Raw genomic sequence first — 23807 nt, 5'->3', positions numbered from 1 at the left:
TATATACATACCAATAATAGCAGTATGTTATGCATCAATAGCAGCAACAGCAACAGCTTCTCCAGGCTCCGCAGTCATCTGAACAAAATTATAGACATTCAGCACCCTCCAATAAAAAAAAAAACAAAGAGAAGAATAACAACCAGAAAACAGCAAAGTTCTGTTGCTGTTGTGGTACCTGACACCATTATTTTTATTAGCATTTTAATCATCATCTGGAGAGAGAACATTCTAGAGTAACATCATTAAAAATAACTCTGATAAAGCATGGTCACTACTACATATCATAAAGCAGGTACAAGATATTTTACATTCACAGAGGTATGATACAGTACTGTCCTACATCTATAATACTAGAATCAGTTTTGGTTTGAAATTTACTTTGTCTGCAAATAAGATTGGTACCCCTGCCTTTTTCTGGGCTCCTGTCACATGGAGAATTGTTTTCCATCCTTTCACTTTCAGTCTATGGGCTTCTTTTTGCACTAGCTGTGTTTCTTGTATACAACATATTGTTGGATTTTGCTTCTTATTCCATTCTGCCAGACTATTTCTCTTGATTGGTGAGTTGAAGCCATTGACATTGATGGTTATAACTGATATGTACTGACTTATTATTGTTCTGTTATGTCCTTTTGTGGACTCTTTACTTTTTCACCTTCTCCTTTTACTTTCATGCTTCGCCTATTTGATTTGCTCTGTTGGGCCTCATGTTGTTGTTACCTTCATTGTCTTTTTATAGGATCTTGTTTAGAATTGCTTGTAGTGCTTGTTTGGTATTCGTGTAGTTTCTCAGGTGTTGTCTTGGAAGTATCTTATTTCCCCATCCATTTTGAAAGAGAGTTTTGCAGGATACATCAGTCTAGGTTGAAGGTTGTTCTCTTTTAGTACTTGAAATATCTCATTCCAGGCTCTCCTTGCCCTAAGAGTTTGTGTTTAAAAGTCTGCTGTGATTCTAATGGGCTTTCCTTTGCATGTGATTTGTTTCTTTTCTCTTACTGCTTCTAATATTTTGTTCTTCTGTTGGGTTTCTGGAATCTTGATTATTATATGTCCAGGTGAAGATTTTTATTTATTATGGCTAGTTGGGGTCCTATATGCCTCACTTAACTGAATGTCAAATTCTTCTCCTCTGTTTGGGAAGTTTTCTGTCATTAATTCTGTGAACAGCTTTTTAACGCCATTTGTATTTTCTCCTGCTACTTCATGGATTCCTATCAGTCTTATGTTATTCTTCTTTGCATCATCTAGGAGTTGCTGCATAGATTTCTCATGATCCCGTTTTTAAGAGACCTCTCTTTTCATGGTCACTGACTGCAATCTTATCTTCTATACCTGAGATTCTATCTTTGCATTCTTTTATTATGTTGCATATACTTTCAATGGAGTGTTTAATCTCCTGGATATCTGTTTGAATCTGTTTCATGGATTCCATTTCTTTCCTATGTTGGGCTTTTATTGTTTCCATTTCTTTCTTATGCTCGGCCTTCATGGCTTCTATCATGGTGCCGAGCTCATCTAGTTTTTTGTCAGATTTGTTCTAGAGTCTTGCATCACGACTTTCATTTTGCTCACCATCTCTATGATTATCTGGGAAATTATTTCTGTTTTGAATTTTTCTAGAACCTGATTGATCTGTTTTGTTACTTCCTGTGCTTTGAGTTCAGGGTGTCCTGGTGGTTCACTATTGGCCTTTTCAACCTCATTTGTCCTACTGTTTGCCATTGGTGAACTGGAAGTCTGTCTTTGTGTCTTGCTTAAGTGTTTTCTCATTTTTATTTTTGTTGTCGGCTGTCCTTGGTTTAATCTCTGGGTTATCACCCAAATCTTCCTGATATAGTTGAGCCCTACCTTCTGGGTCTCTAACGACCCACAGACATTCTCATCTCCATAACATCAGAGAAAACAGCTTATCAAATCAACCACAATCCTTTATCCCAACCAGCAACACAATATGATCAAGCACAACTTGGAAACTGACCACCTGTGGTAGTCACTAGTCCATTACCCTTAAACCATTTGAATTAAATTGAAATCAAGAAGCATTCCAAGACATGTCTGCAGTGAACAAACTTTTCAATATATTATATTTACCATTTAGGATGGGGACTCAGACAGTGCTAAGACTCAAGACCCCTGATCTCAGTTAGCTGATGGCTCAACCCCATGATGGAGACTGACCTCGGGCTGCAAGGCCCAGATTGAGTTCCCCAACCTTCTGAACAGTTGAACTCCACACTGTTCTACTACAGGGTTCCCATGCCCTTTCTTTAAAGATATTCAATGTTGGGAACTCAGAAAAATACCCTCCATGACCACCTCTGCCTCTGCATTGTGGGTCCAAAGACTGGCTCAATCAGGAGGTCTGAGAGTGCGGGAGGGGGGAATGTTCAGGGGCACCTGTCGGCTACCTTCCTGGTGCTTGAGTGATGGCGGCTCCCAGTGGGGGAGGGCGTGGCTATCTTCCCAGAGTGGATCAGGGCCACGGGCATATGTTTTTATGCCTTATTTGACCCAGCAAAAGACTTGACTTTTCAAGAAGTCTTTTATATTCCTGTCATTACCATGAGACATTCCTGTTAAGCATAGCAGATCTATGAATGCATTCAGTTCAGCTAGTGAAGTGTCATAATAAATACATTTTGAATATGGCTATTGGTGCATACAGAACATTTTACTTGTATTTCAGCCTTTGTATCTCACAACATCGTGTAGTATTTCATCTGTTACAATTTCCAACATTGAAGGGCAGTGCTGGCATTCTGTTCAGTAGGTTTCACTCTTGCCAACATCCTCTCTATATTTTTAGACCTAGTGCTAACACTGGGTTGTTCCATTTGGTTGCGTGACCATTTTGCAACATTTCAAGTAGTCCAGTATGCATTCCCATTGCTGTTTTCTTTGTCATCTGAATCAAGGAGGTCTGCATTCCCTGTACGTGTATCAATCCTTGCTCAATTTCACTGTCACAGAAACTTTGGCTCACATGGCCAACCTAAAAATCATTATCATCTTCATTATCCATGCATGAGTACTCCAATGATTCACTTTTGACTCCCTCCAAAATTTGAAAATCTTTTCATGTATCATTGTACTGTTTTGGGCTACTTCTAAAAGAAAAATAAAAAGAAAATCTTTTTTAAAAATAAATCCTAAATGGACAGAAATTTAGCAATGAGCATTTCATGTTGTTGCTTTGGAGCTCCTATACACACCTTGCTGTTCATCTACCAAGTGGGTGAATGCACAGATGGGTTTTTTCTTTTTCCAGGTGCAGCTACTGTGAGTCACACCCACATTCCACTGTGAAAAAAACATATTTTCATAATATAAATATTGGTGGGTATATTTTACCCCTGTAATGCTCAGGTGAACATACACAAAACTCGTTAGCTGGAGCATTATGCAGGTAAAAATTCCAGTTTGACACTTTTGCAAAGGTATACACACCTTTCTCTTCATCATAGCAGGTGATTAAACACAAAGATTGCTTTTTATATTCCCTAGGTGCATCTACTGAGACATACAGCCAACTATTATTATGCTAAAGTACAAATTTTTAGCAGAAAAGTATAGGATGGGTTGTTGTAACTCAATGTTATACACAAAAACAAAAAATACTAGTAAGACTGTAGGGAAAAGGGAACTATTGTACACTGCTGTTGGAAATGTAAACTGATACAACCACTATGAAAATCAGTTTTCCTCAGTTAGAGATTCTATTCAACCCAGCTATGCCTCTTCTGGGTCTTTTATGAAAATGAGACATCGTATTTTAGCAGTACATTCATACCCATGTCAACACCAGCACAATTCATAATTGTTAAATTTTGACAACATGCCACATGAGCACAAATAGATGAAAGGAAGGGTGGGGGAAAAGTCCATTCCACTTAGCCATAAAGGATAACTTTGAGTCATTTGTAGGAAAACAGATGTGTCTTGGGACCATAATGCTAAATGAAATAGATCAGACACATAAAATTCAATATTGCATAGTTACTCTTATACGAAAAACTCAAAATATAAATAATTTAAAGAGCAAAGTAAAAGAGATCATAGGAAACAGAGAGGTAGACTCTGTGGAGATAGGAAGAGGACTGAGGACTAGGGGAGAAGGAAGTACTAGGAGGAAAGGTGAAGGTAAAAATGATTAAGATGTGATATGTATATGTATCAATTGCCCAAGATGAATATAATTATTATGTACTGAAAACATATAACAGTAGAAAAAAATGTAATGCTATATTGAAGACACATACACACAAACTTTTGAGATTCATGAATGGAAAATAGTGTACTCAGGCATTATTGGATCTGCCGCTGAGTTCAAGTTCTTTGGCGAAATCCTGCTTCCTATCCCTCCCTTAAATAAACATTGATAAGCATGCTATTCTCAAACTAAAACAACCACAAAACATTTCCATAGTATGTTCTTTGACTTCAGTGCTCAGGAAGACCACAATTTGGACCCCATTGCAAAGAGCCATTAAAAAGGTCCTAACACTGCAGTTCAGAAGAAAGGGATATCCTAAAGATCTTCCCTTAGTCCACCTCTGAAAGTTTCACCACCTTGCAGTAGCACTATCCTAGGGGAGCAAGTCTTTACCAAATATTTGGGAGACACTTAAGTTCCAAACTACAGCACTGCTTGAGGCCCATTTAGTCTGTGGAGTCTCCCCTTAGTGGCACTTCTACATTTAATAGTAAAATTGTATCACAGTCTACTGATACTGTGCGCCTTTCATGAGAAGGGACTTGTACTACTAGCACAAGGACTTAGTATGTAGGAACATATAAATGATTGCTGACTGATAGTATCAGAATTCCCTTGATTCTTAATGCTATAACCTAATCACAGCCATGGGCATAACTTTCATCTTTTGTGACAGGAGACAGAACAGGAGAGGTAGGATGGAAGATAGCCTAAGCATTACAAAAAATGCATCTCCATAGAAATGAATATAAATTGCAATAGTGAATTCTAGGTATGGCTGGCAAGTGTATTTGGGAAAGATCTTAAGTGATTTTGATTGACACTCCTCATTAAGAACCAGAGCTGTAGACAGGGCTGGGTACAAATTTGTGCAAAACAAATACTTCTGTGGGGCCTTTTGTTGAAAAACTATTAAGAATTTCAAGACAGTACTAGCAAGGCATTAATTCAAGCAGAGAAATTCTAAGTGTGGAGAGACATAATAATACAGATCATGTTTCCTGTCTGGAGAAGGATTGCAGAGTAAGATATCGAAAGTTTCAAAGTGACTGAAAAAAAACAAAGAATCATTTACTTAAAATAAAAATACAAAAGGACAATTACATCTCCAATACAATTCATGGAGAGTAATGTTAGAGCAAACCTTCTTGGCCTCATTGGATACACAGAGGACCAACACTATTTTCAGTATGTCAGAGATTTTCAACTGTGTGCTATCTCACAGTGGGTGTGAGTTATTTTTATGGTGATCAAATGTAACATAGATTTTTAAAAGAAACAGCTATAGAAGATATTTCAAAGATTGTCATGAGATTTGCAAGACAATAACTGGTCTGTTCAACATTTTTATGCACCTAGTGGCCTAATATACTGCCAAATGCCACCTGAGCAGAGACAGCAGATCTCTTATATTGAGGACTTTTTTGCCATATATTTTCTCTTTAATTGAAGGATTATTCAATGAATTTTTAAGTACATAAAGTCACAAATTTTAAATGTTTTAAAACACATGTATCTGTGTCAGTTTACAACAGTAAAACTACCACCCACCTCAAAATATTGAGCAAAAAATCTTACATACAAATGCTTCATAGCCTTTTAAATGGATCTTTTTTATAATGTCCATATTTCTGCCTAATAAAAATGTTACTCTTCATCTCTGTGACCCAAAGAGTCAAACCTTTAAATCCCTTTAATCTTTGTTGTATACAATGTGAGTATCTCAGATCAGAGATTGATTTTCTTTACTCAATTTGTATCCTATTAATTGGGAATTTAACCAGTTTATGAGTATAATTAACTTCTAGATCTGTCACTATCTTCTATGAAAATTTTAATGCTTCCTTAGTACTTTTCTTGTGTAGCTTTTTTGGGGTTTTCAATTCCAGTAAATTGGAATGTATATAATAGTGATGGCAAATTTTTAAGAGAACAAGTGCCCAAACCCACTCATTTATTGCAAAATGACAAAACTGCAATTAAACCTGAATACTGAGGTATTAGTTTAGAAAAAAGAACTCACATACATTAACATCTCTTATCTTAAAAAGAAAAGAGTAACGTGTGCCAAAGGCTCACAATCACTGGTATATAATCTATTTTTGTCCACAACTTAATGACAAATTAGACTACCATCTGATGCAGTAATTGCTGGTTTGTTTCCCCAATTCAGTATTTTAAAATATACTTTGTCTATCCTTCTCCAACCAGTGCTTTGAAATTTTTCTCTTTATGTTATCAGTAATAACATTATGAATTTGTTTATTTTTTAAGGGAAATAAAACTAAAATTTTTCAGTTTTTTCAGATGAATGTTTAGAATGTCTTTATTGTACTTATCTGGGCTACAGTGACAAAGTACTTTTATCTAACCTATGTTGGGCTTACCCACATGCATCTTTATAATATGATATGACAAATATAAAGCAGTATTTTCCCAATACATAGACTGGTATACACTTTGACAGTTTAAAACTACATAAGCTAAAAATTTTAGATTTAGCTTATAAGACTACTTTGCATTTAGGTTTATTTCTCTATATTAAGAATTTTAGTGTATATGCTGCCAAAATGAGCACTATATAACAATTTTAGATTTCATGTTCTTAACTAGTTTTAACCATTAAATATTTCACATAAGTATCACCCAGTTCTTTTTTATTTTTATGTTGGCTACAGTAGAATATTCAGCAAAAATTTCAGAGAAGGTCAGTAAATCTTCTTAACCCCTTGGTATTTAAAAATGTCCTCCAGTTATCTTCATACACAAATACTAAGTTCTTAGGATATATAATTGTTGTTTCAAAATTATTTTCTCTTAGAAGTCTGTAGATGTTGTTTCATGTCTTCTGGCATTTAGAATCACAAGAGAAAAATCTGAGGTCAGTCTGACGTTTGCACCTTGATAGGTAACCTTTCACTGTCTGGATGCTTGCAGAATTGTATATTTATCCTTTAAATTTATATGAAACATGATGTGTAGGTTTTGCTTTCTTATTACATTTCAGAGGCTCTATGAGGTTTTTTCATTTGCAAGCTGACTTAATTTTTTAACTCTGGAAAGATTTCAATTAGTTCCTTAATTATTGTTTTAGCATCATTTGCTATGTCCTCTTTTTCAAGTATTCCTATTACAAGTAGATTATATCTCTTGGACAGGCCAGGCACTTTACATCTCTTTCTCTTAATTGCTTTGGCCTTTTCCTCTGCATTCTGTAAGAATATATTTCATTTTGCATTTACTTCAGCAATTTTATTCTGTGACCAACCCTGCTTATGTGCTTCCTTTAAATTAAAGGCCACAATCTTTTCCATATGGTCACCATACCACCTGGCCTATGATTAAGCCCACACAGGTAATGAAGATGTTCAGTACTTCCTAACGGATTGTTGTAGACCAGTACATGAGTATCAAGAAGAGGCATTTTCTTGATTACTCAGTTCTGTTCCTTTCTTCTGAACTGCAGTGTTAGGACCTTTTTAATGGCTCTTTGCAATGGGGTCCAAATTGTGGTCTTCCTGAGCACTGAAGTCAAAGAACATACTATGGAAATGTTTTGTGGTTGTTTTAGTTTGAGAATAGCATGCTTATCAATGTTTATTTAAGGGAGGGATAGGAAGCAGGATTTCGCCAAAGAACTTGAACTCAGCGGCAGATCCAATAATGCCTGAGTACACTATTTTCCATTCATGAATCTCAAAAGTTTGTGTGTATGTGTCTTCAATATAGCATTACATTTTTTTCTACTGTTATATGTTTTCAGTACATAATAATTATATTCATCTTGGGCAATTGATACATATACATATCACATCTTAATCATTTTTACCTTCACCTTTCCTCCTAGTACTTCCTTCTCCCCTAGTCCTCAGTCCTCTTCCTATCTCCACAGAGTCTACCTCTCTGTTTCCTATGATCTCTTTTACTTTGCTCTTTAAATTATTTATATTTTGAGTTTTTCGTATAAGAGTAACTATGCAATATTGAATTTTATGTGTCTGATCTATTTCATTTAGCATTATGGTCCCAAGACACATCTGTTTTCCTATAAATGACTCAAAGTTATCCTTTATGGCTAAGTGGAATGGACTTTTCCCCCACCCTTCCTTTCATCTATTTGTGCTCATGTGGCATGTTGTCAAAATTTAACAATTATGAATTGTGCTGGTGTTGACATGGGTATGAATGTACTGCTAAAATACGATGTCTCATTTTCATAAAAGATCCAGTTCCAGATCTAAAAATTCTGACATTTTGTTGGCCTCCACATATGCATCATTGGGAGCTGAGATGACATGGAAGAAATCTGTTAGAGCTCCCAGGGGGAGCACATATAGACACAGCATGCAAAGAAGAGGCTCTAATACTACAGAGGAGAATCAAGAAGAACCTCGACCTCATTTAAGTCCCAGTTAAGTTATTCTAGCCAGTCTCCAACCCTTGGATCATCCTAGCTGACATATCACATATATGACTGATGAAGCCATCTTGGACATTGTAACTTAGCAGACATCACAGAACAGTGTCAAGCCATGCTATTTTGTCTTATATTAATTCCTAACCTGCAAAACCATAAGTTTTAGTCAGTTTGTCACTGTAACAAAATATCTCTGGCAAGTAACTTTAGAAAGAGTAAAGGTTTACTTGGCTTGCTCATAATTTTAGAAGTTCAAAGTCCAAAACTGGGCAGTTCTATTGCTTTAGTCTCTGATGCGGTGGCCCTGATAAGGTGGAATCATCAGTTTAGATTCTTGTTTTTATACTACTGCAACAGAAGGATGAAAAGCTTAACTGTTGTTCATTTTGAGTTGTCTTTTAGGCCACTACTCCACCAAAACCTAGCAACTAAATGCTCCTCAGCTCAGCTGAGCTCCTGAAACTACTCAGGTCAAGCAAAACATGGTAAAGTAATTTGAGCAGTTATGGTTTAGGGATAAAATATCCCATAAAAGTCTCACATTCAGAGGTGAAGTCTGTTCAAAACTAGCTAGGAGCATTATTGGCAAAAGCATATTCTAATCCCTGGCTCCTCCTTTCTGTTCTACTTCCCTTTCTGGCCACCATGTGATGAACAGTTTTCTTCCACCATGCCATTATGCCATACGCCATACTGTTTCTACATTGGAACCAGCCAATCATGGACTAAATCTACTGCAACTCTGAGTCAAAAGTAAGTATCTCCTCCTTTAAGTTGTAGGTTTCAGGTACAGTAAGCCCCCGACTTATGAACATCAAGTTGTGAACTTTTAGACTCACTTTGTCAGACCTACAAATGAATTGGACTTATGCTCTCCCAGAATGAAACTCATTCATAAGTCAGAGACTTACAAGACTCACTTCGTTGAACTTACCAAAACCAACTTACAAATGTTCTCTCAAAACAGAACTTGTTTGTAAGTTGGGGACTTACTGTATTTATACCCAGCAACAGGAAAGTATCTAAAACAAAAATTGGTACTAGAATTAGGGTCACTGTTGTGACTATACATGATGTTGTTTAGAAGCCTTCAGAAAAGTCTTTTGGTTTGTAGAAAAAAATTGGTAAGGTTTAGAGATACTAGCTAGTGAAGCCTTAGAATGCTATAGGCTGAGCTTGATGGGAGATCCTGATAAAAGCTCAGAGGATCAAAACACTGATAGAAATTGGTACAGTAAAGACCAGGTTCATGAAGTTTTAAATGAGAATAAGGAATGTACTAGAAACTAGATTAGAGGCTATACATTTTGGCAAAAAATCTGTTTTGCCATGTCCTAAGACTTTGTGTAGAACTGAATTTAAAGGTGGCAGATTAATTAATATGGCAAAAGATAAGGCAGCAGCCCAACATTCAGGCTGTGGTATGGGTACTGCTGGCTGCTTTTTAGCCAGATCGAGAAGAAAGAATGGAGTTGAACAGTTTGAAAAATTTATATTTTTGTGAGAAAGGAACAGCCTGTGAAGTTGGGGCAAAGGACAACATGGCTGCTTCTTAAAAATTAGCATTAAAAAGAAGTCAAGTACTTTGCATGGGGCAGTAAGATGCCATAAGGGCATCTCAGAAATCAGCATGACCCTACCCATTACAGACTCAAGGAGGCAAAACTGTAAATTTTTCATTTGAAAAGAATCCTTAGGATGGCTGTTCATTCAGGGCCACTTAAAAAGTGTATTCCCAAGTTCAGCCATTCAGGTACTAAGAGGCCACTGTAGCAATGGCCCAAGGGGAACTGGCTGCTGTTCAAGCTGGCAGCCAAACTTAACATTGTCCAAGTCAGGCAGTTTTTTCAGGTAAACGGAATGTAAAAGTTATGGTGTTACAGAGGCTTCCTTCCAGGTTTTAGAAAAAGACCAGGGAGGCAAGGGGAGAATCTATGACAGGATAACAGTCCCTGCCAGAAGTCATAAAAGGGTAATATGTGAATCTGTGAGAGTGAAGCAAAAGGTCTAGCGGAGACTTCCAAGATGTTATGAGATGCCAGGAACATGGAGATGTGCTAAGGAAAGCAATAGGAGGTGAGCAGAGAATGAGCCCAAGAAAGGGAACATGTGGACTGCAGCCAGCAATGTTGTAGGGGCAGAGCTACTCAAGCCCTCATATCTCACCACAACCTGGCCTGAGTAACAGAGAACTATAGAATTTAATGTTTACCCTGGTTTCAGTCTTACTTTGGTCTAGTTCTTTTCTATCCTCCTAACTCCCTTTTGGAATGGGAATGTTGGCCCTGGACCATCGCATTTTGGAAGTATATAACTTTCTTTTGCAATGTTGTAGGGGCAGAGCTACTCAAGCCCTCATATCTCACCACAACCTGGCCTGAGTAACAGAGAACTATAGAATTTAATGTTTACCCTGGTTTCAGTCACACTTTGGTCTAGTTCTTTTCTATCCTCCTAACTCCCTTTTGGAATGGGAATGTTGGCCCTGGACCATCGCATTTTGGAAGTATATAACTTTCTTTTCAATTTTTAGTGGTTCACAGCTAAAAGGTACTTTTTTTTTTTTTTTTGGTTTTTAGAGTGGGGATCTGTTTTGTACTTTAGGCTGGCCCTGAACTATGTAGCCCAGACTGGCCTCCAACTCACAGTAATCTTCCTGCTTCAGACTCTCAAGTGCTGGGGTTAAAGGCATGTGCAACCACACCCAGCACAGCTTTTTGTCTTGAGTCTCAGAGAAGACTTTGGACTTAGACTTTTCAGCAATGCTGAAACTGTTAAGACTTTGGTAACTCTTATACATAGACAAAATGCATTTTGCATAATGAGATGGACTGAGGTCTTTTGGGGGCCAGAGATGGAATGTTACAGTTCAATCTAAAAGGTTCCCCAAAAATTTCATGTTCAGAGGTTGGGCGTGGTTGGAAGGAGCAACTTACTGGGAGTGACTTGGAAGGGTTTATTCTTACTTCTGGCTCCTCCTTTCTCTCTCTGTCTCAACAGCTTTATTCCATCATGCAATTCTGCCATGCCATTTCTGCCTTAGAGCCAGCAAACAACAGAACAAAACCACTAATTGTGAGCAAAAATAAACTTCTCTTTAAGTTGCAGATGCCGGGTATTTATATCCTGAATGGAAAAGTGACTAATACAAGCACAAAGCATGGGAACATTCAGAGGTACTTATGAAATTTATTAGCTGGTAATTTCTACATTGTCTTTGTTTTCTGGATACTTAAGCAATTGTTGAGTAACCACTACTTATCAAACACCAATTGGATGTACTTACTAGACATAATGAAACTCATTAATAGGAAACAATTCACAACATGTAGTTTGTTTCAGTTTTTGGTAGTGTTTTGTTTTGTTTTACACAGGTCATCATTGCTATAGTTCAGGCTAGCCTTGAACTCACTATATAGTCCAGGCTGGCCTTAAACTTGTGGTGGATCCTTCTGCCTCAGCCTGTCAATTGCTGGAATTACAGGTATGTACGACCATGCCTGGCTTGTATATTCATATTTAAGAAACAAAATACTTGGTTCTTACAGTGTAGGGAAAAAGGGAATTCAAGGTTTTATGAAGATAAACAACAACAAAAAAAAAACCTTAGAATCCTTTTATCAAAAGATTACAAAACCACAGAACAAAAAGGACCCTGGATTCCTCTATAACCACTGAAAAGGTCCACCTACCTTCATTCCTTCCTGGAGCAAAAACCCTTAACTCTATTTGGTAAACTACTGAAGTATGGGGATTTGTGTTTTGTTTTGTAACCAGGGATCCAACTCAGGACCTTGCACTTGTGAGGCAGGTGATGGTGGCACCACTGAGCTAAATCCCCAGCCCGAAGTTTGGGGATTTGTAACAGCAACAAATGTCACCCTAAAGACAAGTAATCATTAGAGATATACAAATTTAAAATTACAAAGCAAATTGCTACAATAAAAACTGACAAGATCAGATGATGCTGAGGACATAGAGCAAGTGGGACAGAGCCACACAATACTATAGCTTCACTCCAGAACTGAAGTGTTACCCTACAGAGACTGGATGACAGCCAACCATGGAGATGACAGCTGTGAAGAGGTCAAGGAATAGACACAGATCAAGAAGCTCAAACTCAGGCCAGGAAGGATAAAGGGTCTGCATTCTGTGATGGGAGGCCAGGTTCAGTGGGTGTGGCCTTCAGAGATGACTGGATCTAGAGGTGATGGTGTTGAGTCCGGTGGTGCTTGAGCCTTTGCTCCACTGCCTTCATCCAGCAGATTGGTGGTCTGACTGCTTCTGTGTACCAACATGAGTTGGGAAGCATCTCAGCTTGGACAGTTGCCACAGTCTGGAATTTACAGACAGGGAGAACTCTTTTCTAAGTTAAGGGTAGTATATGATTAGTTCTTAGGGTGTACATATCCATTTTGTATTTAACTTTATTGTTGTTGCTGACTTAACTACTATAGCCAAAGTAATACACATAATTGTTGCTTAGAAATCAATGCAATGAAGACTAAAACGCAATACAAAGAATCAATGAATTGAACAGCTGGTTATTGGAAAGAATAAGCAAAACAGACAAAGCCTTAGTCAATCTTTCTTCAGAAGAAATTCTGAATTCTGTATAGATTCCTATGTACATATGAATTAAGGAAAGTGAACCAAGATTTTAAAATCCTAAGTAATCCAGTAGCAGGCAATGAAAGTGAGCAGTAATAATAATAATAATAATAAACTATCAACTAAGAAAAGCCAAGGATCTGACAGATTCACTGCTGAATTCTGTTAAGAATTTTAGGGAAGATCCAATGCCAATACCCCTCAAATCCCTTAATGAAATTAAAAGGGAAGAAGTACTCCCAAAGTCATTCTTGGAAGATAGCAACTAAACCCAGACAAGAATCCATCTAAAAAAGAGAACTACAGGCCAATCTCTTCAATGAATATGGATGCAAAAGTCCTCAACAAGATACTGACAAACAGAATGCAAGAAATTATCAAAAATATCATACACTATGATCAAAGGCTTCATCCCAAGAATGCAAGAATGGTTCAATATATGCAAAACAATAGATGTAATCCATGCATGCCTATAATCCCAGCACTCAGGAGGCTGAGGCAGGAGGATTGCTGTGAGTTCAAGACCAGCCTGGGCTACATGGTGCGTCCCAGGTCAGTCTCAACTATAGAGACCCTGTCTTTAAAAAAAAAAAAAAAAAAAAAAAAAAAAAAAGATGTAATCCATCACAGAAAGGCAAAAACCACAAGATCATCTCAACAGAATTAGAAGAAAAAAAAAAACTATGACCAAATCCAGTATCTATTCATGATTAAAAAAAAAACAAAACTGAAAAAAGTAGGTACAGAAGGATCTTATCTTAATCTGATATAAACCCATATATGTGAATTCTATTGCAAACACATTAAATGTGGGGAAATTGAAAGCTCTCTCTCTTTAAAATCAGGAACAAGTAAAGATGAAGGGAAAGTGGGAAGGGTAGGGGAAGGGGACTAAGGGAAAAGAAAAAATGTGAGAAAATGAAAAAATGGAATTAAAGTGTTTGTAAATGTGGAGGGAGGAGGGGGTGAAGGGAGGGCAGGGACAGGGGAAAAAATGAGAACCAAGACCTGTCATGTAAAGGTACAAGATCCCAGTAATGAATGTAACTGTACTGTATCCCTAAAATGTACCAATAAACTCAATAAAAATTATTTTTTAAATCAGGAACAAGACAAGGATGTCCACTATCACTCCTCTTTAACATAGTATTTGAAACATAAGCTAGGGCACCCAGGAAAGAGAAAAAAAAAACAGAAACAGAGCACAGGATGAAGTTCAAGTATTATTACTTGCAAATAACATGATCCGCTACCTACAAGACACAAAAAATACCACCAAAAGACTCCTAAAATAACCAAATTCAGCAATATAGCAGGATAAAAAATCAACAAGCAAAAATCAATAACATTCGTATATGCCAATAATAAACTCATTAAGAAAGACATTAGGAAAAAAATACTATTCATAGTATCAAGAAAAATTAAATACTTAGGAATTAACCTAACCAATGAGAAGTATATCACTCACAAAAGGAGAGCATAGAGGACATCAGAAATAGAAAGATATCCCATGATCCTGGATAAGCAGAACCAAAATAATAATCAAAATGGCAATACTTCCAAAACTGATGTATAAATTTAACATAGTACCAGTCAAAATTCTAATAGCATTTCTTGCAGATCTAAAGAAAACAATCCTAAAATTCATGTAGAAACAGAAGAGACCCAGAATAGTAAAAGCAACCATGGCTAACAAAAGCAGAGGGTATCACAATTCCAGAATGAAGGCATATTACAAAGCTACAGTGATACAAACAGTGTGATAATAGCACAAAAACAGACATACGAATCAATGAAACAGAACAGAGGAAGAAGCAACAACTCGGGTATATCCAGTTACTTGATCTTTAACAAAGGGTGCAAAAACATACATAGGAGGAAAAACAGCCTCTTTAATAAATGGTGTTGGGAAAACTGGACAACCACATACAGAAGAGTGAGTCCAGCCCAACATATCTCCCCATGTACTAAACTAAAATAAAAATGAAAAAAAGATCTAAATGTTAAACAGAAACAATCTGCTGGAGGATAAAATAAGTAAAATTCTTGAAGTCACAGGCATAGACAAGGACTTTCTGAACATACCCCCCCAATAGCATAAGAAATAATACTGAAAATCAACAAATGGGATCATATGAAATTTTAAAAAAGCTTCTGCACAGCAAACAACCAACAGTGAAAAAATATATAGGATGATTTTTTTTAAATCCTCAGAGTATTCACATCTAGAATATATAATGAATTCAAAAAGTTAGCCCCCTCAAAATAAAAGACCCAATCAGAAAATGGGCAACTGATATAAACACACACTTCTCAGAAGTAGTAGTACAAATGGCCAATAGATTTTAAAATGCTAAATATTTCTGGCCAATTAAAACAACACTGAGATACCACCTTACTCCAGAAATTATGATATCATCAAGAAATCAAATAATGGCAAGTGCTGGCAAAGCTATGAGGAAAAGGAAGAACACTTTTACACCATTGGTAGGAACGTAAATTAGTACAATCACTATGGAAATCAGTATGGAGACACCTCAAAAAGCTAACCTAGAAATTCCACTTGACCCAGGTCTTCTTCTAGGTATCTTCCCGAGTTATATTACAGTGATACTGCACACCTCAGTTTATAGCAGCATAATTTATAATAGCTAAATCTTGGAAATGGCCTATATGCCATCGAAAGATCAGCAGATAGAGAAAATGTGGTATATACACAACAGAGTACTCACTACTGTCATATAAAGATAAATCTGAGGCATCTGTAATAAATGGATTCACCTTGAGACCATAATCAAACACACAAGCTTAAATCTCTCATGGTTTCTCTTCTATGAGAATCCCCCCCAACATAAGAGGAAGCAAGGTTGAGGATGAATAGAAAATAGGGAGGGGGAACAAGAGTGATGGAGGGAAGGGAACGAAGAGGGAAAGGGTATGAAGAAAAATTCGACCAAAAAAAGTAGGTATAGTTTTTCCAAGTGGGAAGGGGAACAAGAGTTGGAGGGAGCTGGGAGGGTTGAAAATGAAGATGCCTGATGTACATGTACATGTACATTCCCACGATAAATGTAATCATTATATATTACAAACATGTACTAATACAAAATGTATTTTTAAAAAGGGGGAGAAGGAACCAAAAGATGGAAGGCGTGGGGTGGGAGGTGGAAAGAGTAAGGAGAATCAAGAAGTTATGTACATGCACCAAGCTCCCCACGAGGAATGTAATCAGTATGTACTGCAACATGTACGAACAGAAAAATATACATAACATTTAAGAATTCACTTAAGGTGCGGACTCTCAAACTCTGTACAAATCTCATTTATTCATTTTCCGGCGTGTCTCCAGATACCTTGTTGTTCGTGTCCTCTCTTAACATGAGAGTCCTCCTTCACAGCACCATCTATTTCCAGAGCAGGGACGTCTTAATTTGTAGTTCTGAGACTCTGTATGGGTCTGTTCGTCTGTTGGAGAGACTAATTAGCTGATATTTTAAATGTAAAATTTGAGTCTATATGTTAGACAAAAGTATCAGGAACCGCAATTCTAAAAAGAGAACCCCGCAACAAACAAAACCAGACTGGTGGCGCCAGCCCTCCTCCGCCGCCCTCCCCACTACACCCAGCGCCACTCACCTGGATGCAATCAGCCTAAACTCCCGCTGCGTGAACTCTTTCGCAGCATCTCAATCCTCCAGATCCTGCCTGCTCAGTCTCCTGCTGTCACTCAGGAACCCGAGAGACGGCTCCTGCGGCCAGGTCTGTGAGTTCGGAAGGACCACTGGGTCACAGTCGTCCTTGAGCACCGCCTTAGGGAGCCCCGGACCCGAGCGGAAACAGCTTCTCAGGACGGCAGCTCCAAGGGTAGTTTCAGAACCCGGCAGCAAGCAAGGCTGCCCAGGCTTTGCTGTTTCCTGGCTATATTCTCACAACCAGAGGGATTTGGGAGACTCCATTCCGGACTAATTTGTACTAAGAGAAACTAATGAAAACGTGGCTCATTCTGATGCGGGAGCATCTCAAGTTGGACACAGCATAAACAATACTTAGCAAGTCACTGAAGTTTTAAAAGGATCTTCAAATGCTTCAAAAGAGTAAAGCAAGTACCCTTTTTAATACGCTTAAAAATCAAGACCATAGCAAAACAATGAAAAGGTGCTGTCACCCAAATACGGGCAACGGAGGCAACTGCTCAAGTGTGAAGTTACAGGAAAAGGGGAAAGGATAAACTCACCCGTACTGCTCCCCTACATAGAAACTCATCCCATGTGTAACACTAAAGTCCGGTAAACCACCTCTAAAATCACCTCCAAGCCCCAGGGACAGGTAGAATAGGTAGATTATCAACCCTATGTCAAAGCAGATCCATACCTTATCTTTGCTCCCTACTGTAGCACCATTATTCTGAAAGTGTTATATATCAATGATATATATATCATTGTTATATATCATTGATGCTTCCTACTCCACATTCTGAGTTGCACAGTTTGGACCATTCTTTTGCTCCTACTACAATGCAAGGATTCAGGAAGAAAAATTAACCTTACCGGTCCTATCTGATCTTCTGCTTTCTGTTGAGGGTACTTTGAATACAATTAGAGAAATACAATTACACTACACTGAGATATGAAAGGAAAGATACAAACATGGGACAGATCGCTGAATTTGACTAAAGAGAACCCTGACTTACATTAAATATATATAAAATTTATAAAATGATGAAGACTTAAGATTCCTGAAGCTAAGCAGCAGGGGGAAGATGCTCAGTGTGAAACACTTATTTCTTAGGTTAAATTTCATGAGATAAGTACTAATGAAACAGAAAATACATACACTAATAAACATTTTGGGGGGAGTAAGCCCTTAAACATTAAAATGTCTTTTTAAAAAATACTGAAGTAAAATGCTGGACATGGTGGCACATCCCTGTAAATCCAGCTACTTGCAAGGCTGAGGAAGGAGCAAGTTCAAGGCCAACCTGGGTACCTTGGCAAGACGCTATCAAAATATAAAAAGGGCTGGGGAGAGTTCCCCTGGGACTAATCCCCAGTACAGGGGAAAAAAAAACCTACCAGAACATAAGCAAAAAAAAAAAAAAAAAAAAAAAAAAAAAAAAAAAAAAAAAAAAAAAAAAAAAAAAAAAAAAAAAAAAAAAAAAAAAAAATTAAAGAAAGGTATATAAAGAAAGGTAAATGATTCAACAGTTATGGAAAATACACACATACACACATACACACACGTCAGAAAGGGAAAGATAACAAAGGATTTAACTGGCCTATCATCCAGTGAATATTTACATAAACATATGTAAATGTTGGTTACTGAGTATCACTTTTAAAATCAATCTATAGATAAAATGAGACACTTTATGGTTATAAGCCAAAATGCAAATGTTAAGTTTGGAATAGTAAATGTATAATTTACAGATGTTACAATGTAAAAAGAAATGGAAGAAAAAAGGTACTTCTAATATCATCTCACAAAGTATACTTCTAAGGTGAGTTAAAGAGAGGTAATTTAAATCTTTATCTACCAAACAGAAAGTTAGTAATATATGCCTACACATGGCAGACAAAAATGTACAACATATATGATAGAAATAGCTAGGAGTAGCTCAAGGTAGTTGATTATAGGATGTGGGATGGCAATTTGGAAAAGAAGGGGCAAAAAATATTCCTTTCTATTATAAACATTTCTAGGATTATGTTTTCTAATCTTAGATATATGTTACTTTGATAATTTTTAAATAAATCATTCAAACCTGTATCTAGAAATGGGCAACTAACTGAACATATATCTTCAGTTAGTCTATAACAGTGTTAGGATTACACATGATTTTTTCCATCTCTATATTGACATAGCAATTTGATGGTAATCTGACAAATGAAGTAAAATAGAAAACTTAAAAAGCAATTAGGGGAGGGGGGTGAAGGGAAGACAGGGACAAGGGGAAAAAATGAGAACCAAGACCTGTCATGCGAAGGTACAAGATCCCAGTAATGAATGTAACTGTATTGCAGACCTAGATTGTACCAATAAACTCAATAAAATTTTAAAAAAGCAATTAGGGGTTGGGGATTTAGCTCAGTGATTCTGCTGCCTGCCTTACAAGCACAAGATCCTGAGTTCAACCCCCTGTACCAAAAGAGCAAAAAGAGCAATCAGGACAGCTATGACCAAGGAGCTTTAAGTAAAAGAAAGAAAGAAAGAAAAAAAAAAGCAATGAACTATAAATGCTTTGTAAGTAATACAAATTTTAAAAGAAAAGAAAATACAGATATTATAAATAATAATGTAAACATTTTCAGTCTTTCCCAGACTGATTAGAGTCAAATATTTCCAAGACTTTTACTGAATTTCCCTGAGTGGGCTGTTTATGTTCTTTGTGCATTTGTCTATCGGTATATCTACACATTCACATATAAAGAACTACACACTGATAATCAACTGCAGTCACAGTACTTTTTCTGTCTACTTTTCATTTATATATATATATATACACACACACACACACACACACACACACACACATATATATTCCCTTTTATTCAAATCTGTTTTTTCCTTTGTGATTTCTGTCCTTAGTTGTCCTTAAAGTCAACCTTTATCCCCAATTCAGAAGTTCTTAACACTGTATTTTATAGTCTGAATTTTTCACAGTTCACATGGAACTAATATTGAGTATGGCACAGGCAGGCACCTAAGCAATTATTCTAACACTATCTGTTGAATATTCTTTCCTTTTGTATAAGTGACACTTTATTAACTAAATTCATATACCAAGATACACACCAGAGACTTGTTACTTGAGACTGTTAGATGGATAGTGAAAAACTAATCTTTTTTGTCTCAATATTTACATTTCACTTGTTTCATGTCAATGTTTGAGGTCATTCATTTAACAACTTATATTCTGGGCATAGTAAGTTCAAGCTATACAATGGTGAACAAAAAAGCAGGGGTTTTCTCATCAATTTTAAAATATGAATCAGAATTATGGCAAGAGTGAACAGCATTTTTTATTAACTAGGTTTGAGTATGAAGACTGATTTTCATTACCACACCTGTGTAGTATGATTATACATTAATATTTGTGTAAGACTTTATTCTCTGCATTGGTTTCACAAGACACAATGAAAGTTTCAAAATGTAAGAGTTGAGAACTGTGATATGTAACAAAAAATGAAACATGCAACTGGAAAATTAGGGAAAAAATGTGTTTCATCTTTTATTTCCAAGGAAAGTGCATAATACCAAAAAAAAAAAAACTGTTATGCCATTGAGTACAGGGCTCATGTTGCAAACATTTAACCATCTGCAACACACATTTAATGATCTAAACTCAAAATCACCCTGAAAGGCTTCAGTTTTCCACTGTTTCATAAAAATCACATTATAGTGTTATCACATTATAGTTATACACTATTACTTTAAAGGCTCAAGTAGAACTGAGACCCAATTTGTAAGCAAATGCATATCGTATCTTACTGTTTTAATAGAAACAATAAACATACTAAGACAGCACTTAGACATGCAACTTGTCTAAATCGCCTGAATATTCTAGAAATAATCAAGACATTTAGAATGCTTTAATATTTCCAGTTAACACCATTTGTATCAGTAACTGCAACATTCTAACTTTTAGCATTTTGCCTAACTAGTCAATAAGATTTTTTTTAAGGGTGGGAGAACAGAATAACAGGAGATACAAGAATGTCAGGTTTCACACTTCCATTTAAAATTTAAAAATCAAAACTATGGTCTTCTCTGCATCAAAACTGTACCATAAACTTGAAGCATGTTTTTTTTAGTTTTAATCCCATGACTCTTCATCAACTGGATTGGGAGCTTGTGAAGAAAATCCTGCTGTATTCAAAGTGCTCTTGCCCTTGTAATTCTTAAAAAGAAAAGAAAAATTTAGGTTATGGCAACTTTAAAGTTATATTTCCCAGTTTGAAAACAAGGGCTCAAGCTTTCCACCTTCTATACCCCAAACATACTTAGACCTTCATTCTCACTAAATCTGATTCACTTGACAAAAAGGCCCATATCAAATTGGAAATCTAAAGCGTCAAAAAAAAATTCAAGATTTTTAAGCTACTGCTTTTGCCAAGAGGAAAAATTTAATGTTACACTTTGACAAATAAGCATAAATATTTAATTTGTATGCTCACTGCATAAAAACATAAAGACTTGCAGTCCTATAGCCCTAGTATTTTGTCTTAATGTAGTAAAAAATTTTTTATTAAAAAATTAAAAGTCTTAAGAAAGCACAGATCCCAAATTAGGATTTAAAATAACCAATAAACTCAGGAAGGGAAGATGACAGACTATAACAAAGTTAATTCCTTGTCATTAAAACCCAAAAATATATATACACATAAAATTTTATAATTTAGCTTATAGACATGAAAATAATAGTTTAATTACTGAATGCTATAGTGAACCACATCAATCACATTTTAACTCAAAGTCAAGCTCTAAAGTTTTTCCCTTCAACTAACCTTTCTAGTATCGACTGAGGCAAACACAGTTCCTCTTGTACTACCACTGAAACCAGGAACGTATGTACTAAAGGCAATTTCTTCCAACCATGAAGGAACATCCTGTTGAGCCTTTAAAAAATTCATATGTGATACTAAGTCTCAAAAGGCTGAAAAAGTTTACTTTTTATAGGTATGCATAAAACATCTCAACAAAGAAAGAACACTATCCATTTAATTTTACAATTTTTAAACATTTATCTGGGTGTCTGGGATTATAGTTCAGTAATGGAGTGCTCACCTAGCATAAATAAGGCCCTGGATTTTATCTCCAGCACTACCAAAAATTTTTTTAAATGATACTAAAACTTACATCTGACAGTACTTTCACTAGTGGCTGTGCTAAATGATTATCTGATTCAGGATCAAAAAAAGAAATAGCTCTTCCAGTATTCCCACAACGCCCAGTACGCCCAATTCGATGAACATATTCATCAATGGTGGAAGGAAGATCAAAATTGATAACATGTTGGACATTTTCAATATCCAGCCCTCTGGCAGCTACTGAAGTAGCAACAAGAACTGGGCACTTTCCACAGCGAAAATCTCCAAGGGCTTGCTCTCTCTCTCTCTGTTCCCGGTCACTTAAAAGAAAAGGAAGCTTTTATTAGGACTACTTTTAAAAAAATCACTAAAGTTCAATATACAAATTTTAAATAATAAAAACAGCAGAACTTAGTATTAGTATCTACTCCTTACATACCAGGCACTACACCAATCCCATCTAAGCCCCAATTTTATCTTTACAATACTGAGTTAGAACATTTAACCCTATTTGCAAATAATGTAAGATAACAGCTAATATACAGATATCAAGCATAACAAAGGTCAAATCCTACCTATTCATAATCTCTTTGATAAAAATATACAATACTTTGTTAGAATACTTGCTCATAAAAGAAAATTTAGTTTGTGAAGTACAATTTCAGAGTTCTAAATACTCAGTGACAATTTAGATCCACTAATAAAGTACCAATACAGTTGGTTTGATATGACATTTTAAGCACCCTCAAACACACATACACAATACACACACACAACAAACAAAAAATGTCACGCATTAGATTAGAGTCAACAGAGGAAATACTTAGACTAGAGATCCTTAAGTGAAATTTCTTGAGACATTCCCATTCTTCATAATAAGAAGCCTAACACAGACAGACTTCAACATGGACCATGCTCACCATTTACTTCCTACAAAAACTAAGAATGAAGATAAAAAATAAGTTAAGCCTCCTATGTGGTGCACTTTAATGGGGCAAAAAGAGAAAAATATTAAGAATAATAGTTGAGATCTTGAGAGAATTCTAAATCTGAATCCTAGGATTGTATCATACTAGTTATAGTCATAAAGGAGACATGTTCTGAAAAATATGTCTAAGTTATTTCACCACTGTGTAATAGACACCATAGAATGTGTTTATACTGTATCACTTACAAAAACTAAGTTGGCTGTGATATCACCAGATGATATAATTTTAGTGGCTACTGCTATATATGCCATCTGTCACTGACCAACACATTGAGGTGCATGACTTTCTATATACTGTTTCTTTAATGTCAAACAAAAGTCATTCTTGTACTAGGAAACATATTAATTTACGTACCCATGAATACTTGTAGTCGATACTTTTTCTTGACAAAGAAAAGTTGCAATAAAATCCGCTTTTTTCTTAGTTTCAACAAAGACCATAGTTCTTTCATCACCTACAAAACAATGAAATGATTAACATTCAAACAACAAAGTTAGAAAACAGAAAAAGGGGTATGTCTAAGAAACTATCTCAAGCATCACTGTATTAACAGCAGCCAGTGGTAGGCCTGGTACACAAGAGGGAGTCAAAAGTTTCCTGAATGATGAATGTCAAAGATAAAGAGAAAAGGATTATTTTCTTAGCTTAGGGATTTTAAAAATAGCTTAACTGAGGGCCAGGGATTTAGCTCAGTGGTGCCACTGCCTGCCTCACAAGCGCAAGGTCCTGAGTTTAATCCCTGGTACCAAAAAAAAAAAAAAAAAAAA

At 36.2% G+C, this 23807-nt stretch overlaps 1 protein-coding gene across 3 annotated transcripts in view; it reads right to left on the bottom strand.

Moving 5' to 3' along the window:
- Positions 1-20468: 20468 nt before the first annotated feature.
- Positions 20469-23807, bottom strand: part of Ddx4 (DEAD-box helicase 4) — a 91514-nt gene continuing 88175 nt past the window's right edge. For all 3 annotated transcript variants that reach the window (XM_010626888.1, XM_010626890.1, XM_010626889.2), the window contains 4 exons: positions 23395-23494; positions 22101-22371; positions 21749-21859; positions 20469-21141 (listed from right to left, as the gene is read on the bottom strand). In XM_010626888.1, coding sequence (XP_010625190.1) covers positions 21058-21141; positions 21749-21859; positions 22101-22371; positions 23395-23494 — 566 coding nt within the window. In that variant the 3' untranslated portion in view covers positions 20469-21057. The remainder of the gene's footprint in view (positions 21142-21748; positions 21860-22100; positions 22372-23394; positions 23495-23807) is intronic.

The sequence above is a fragment of the Fukomys damarensis genome, unplaced genomic scaffold, assembly GCF_012274545.1.
Source record: "Fukomys damarensis isolate Sample0158 unplaced genomic scaffold, DMR_v1.0_HiC HiC_scaffold_1, whole genome shotgun sequence".
Lineage (NCBI taxonomy): Eukaryota > Metazoa > Chordata > Mammalia > Rodentia > Bathyergidae > Fukomys > Fukomys damarensis.
Note: the sequence above shows the minus strand (reverse complement) of the source record. Positions and strands in the feature narration are given on the sequence as shown.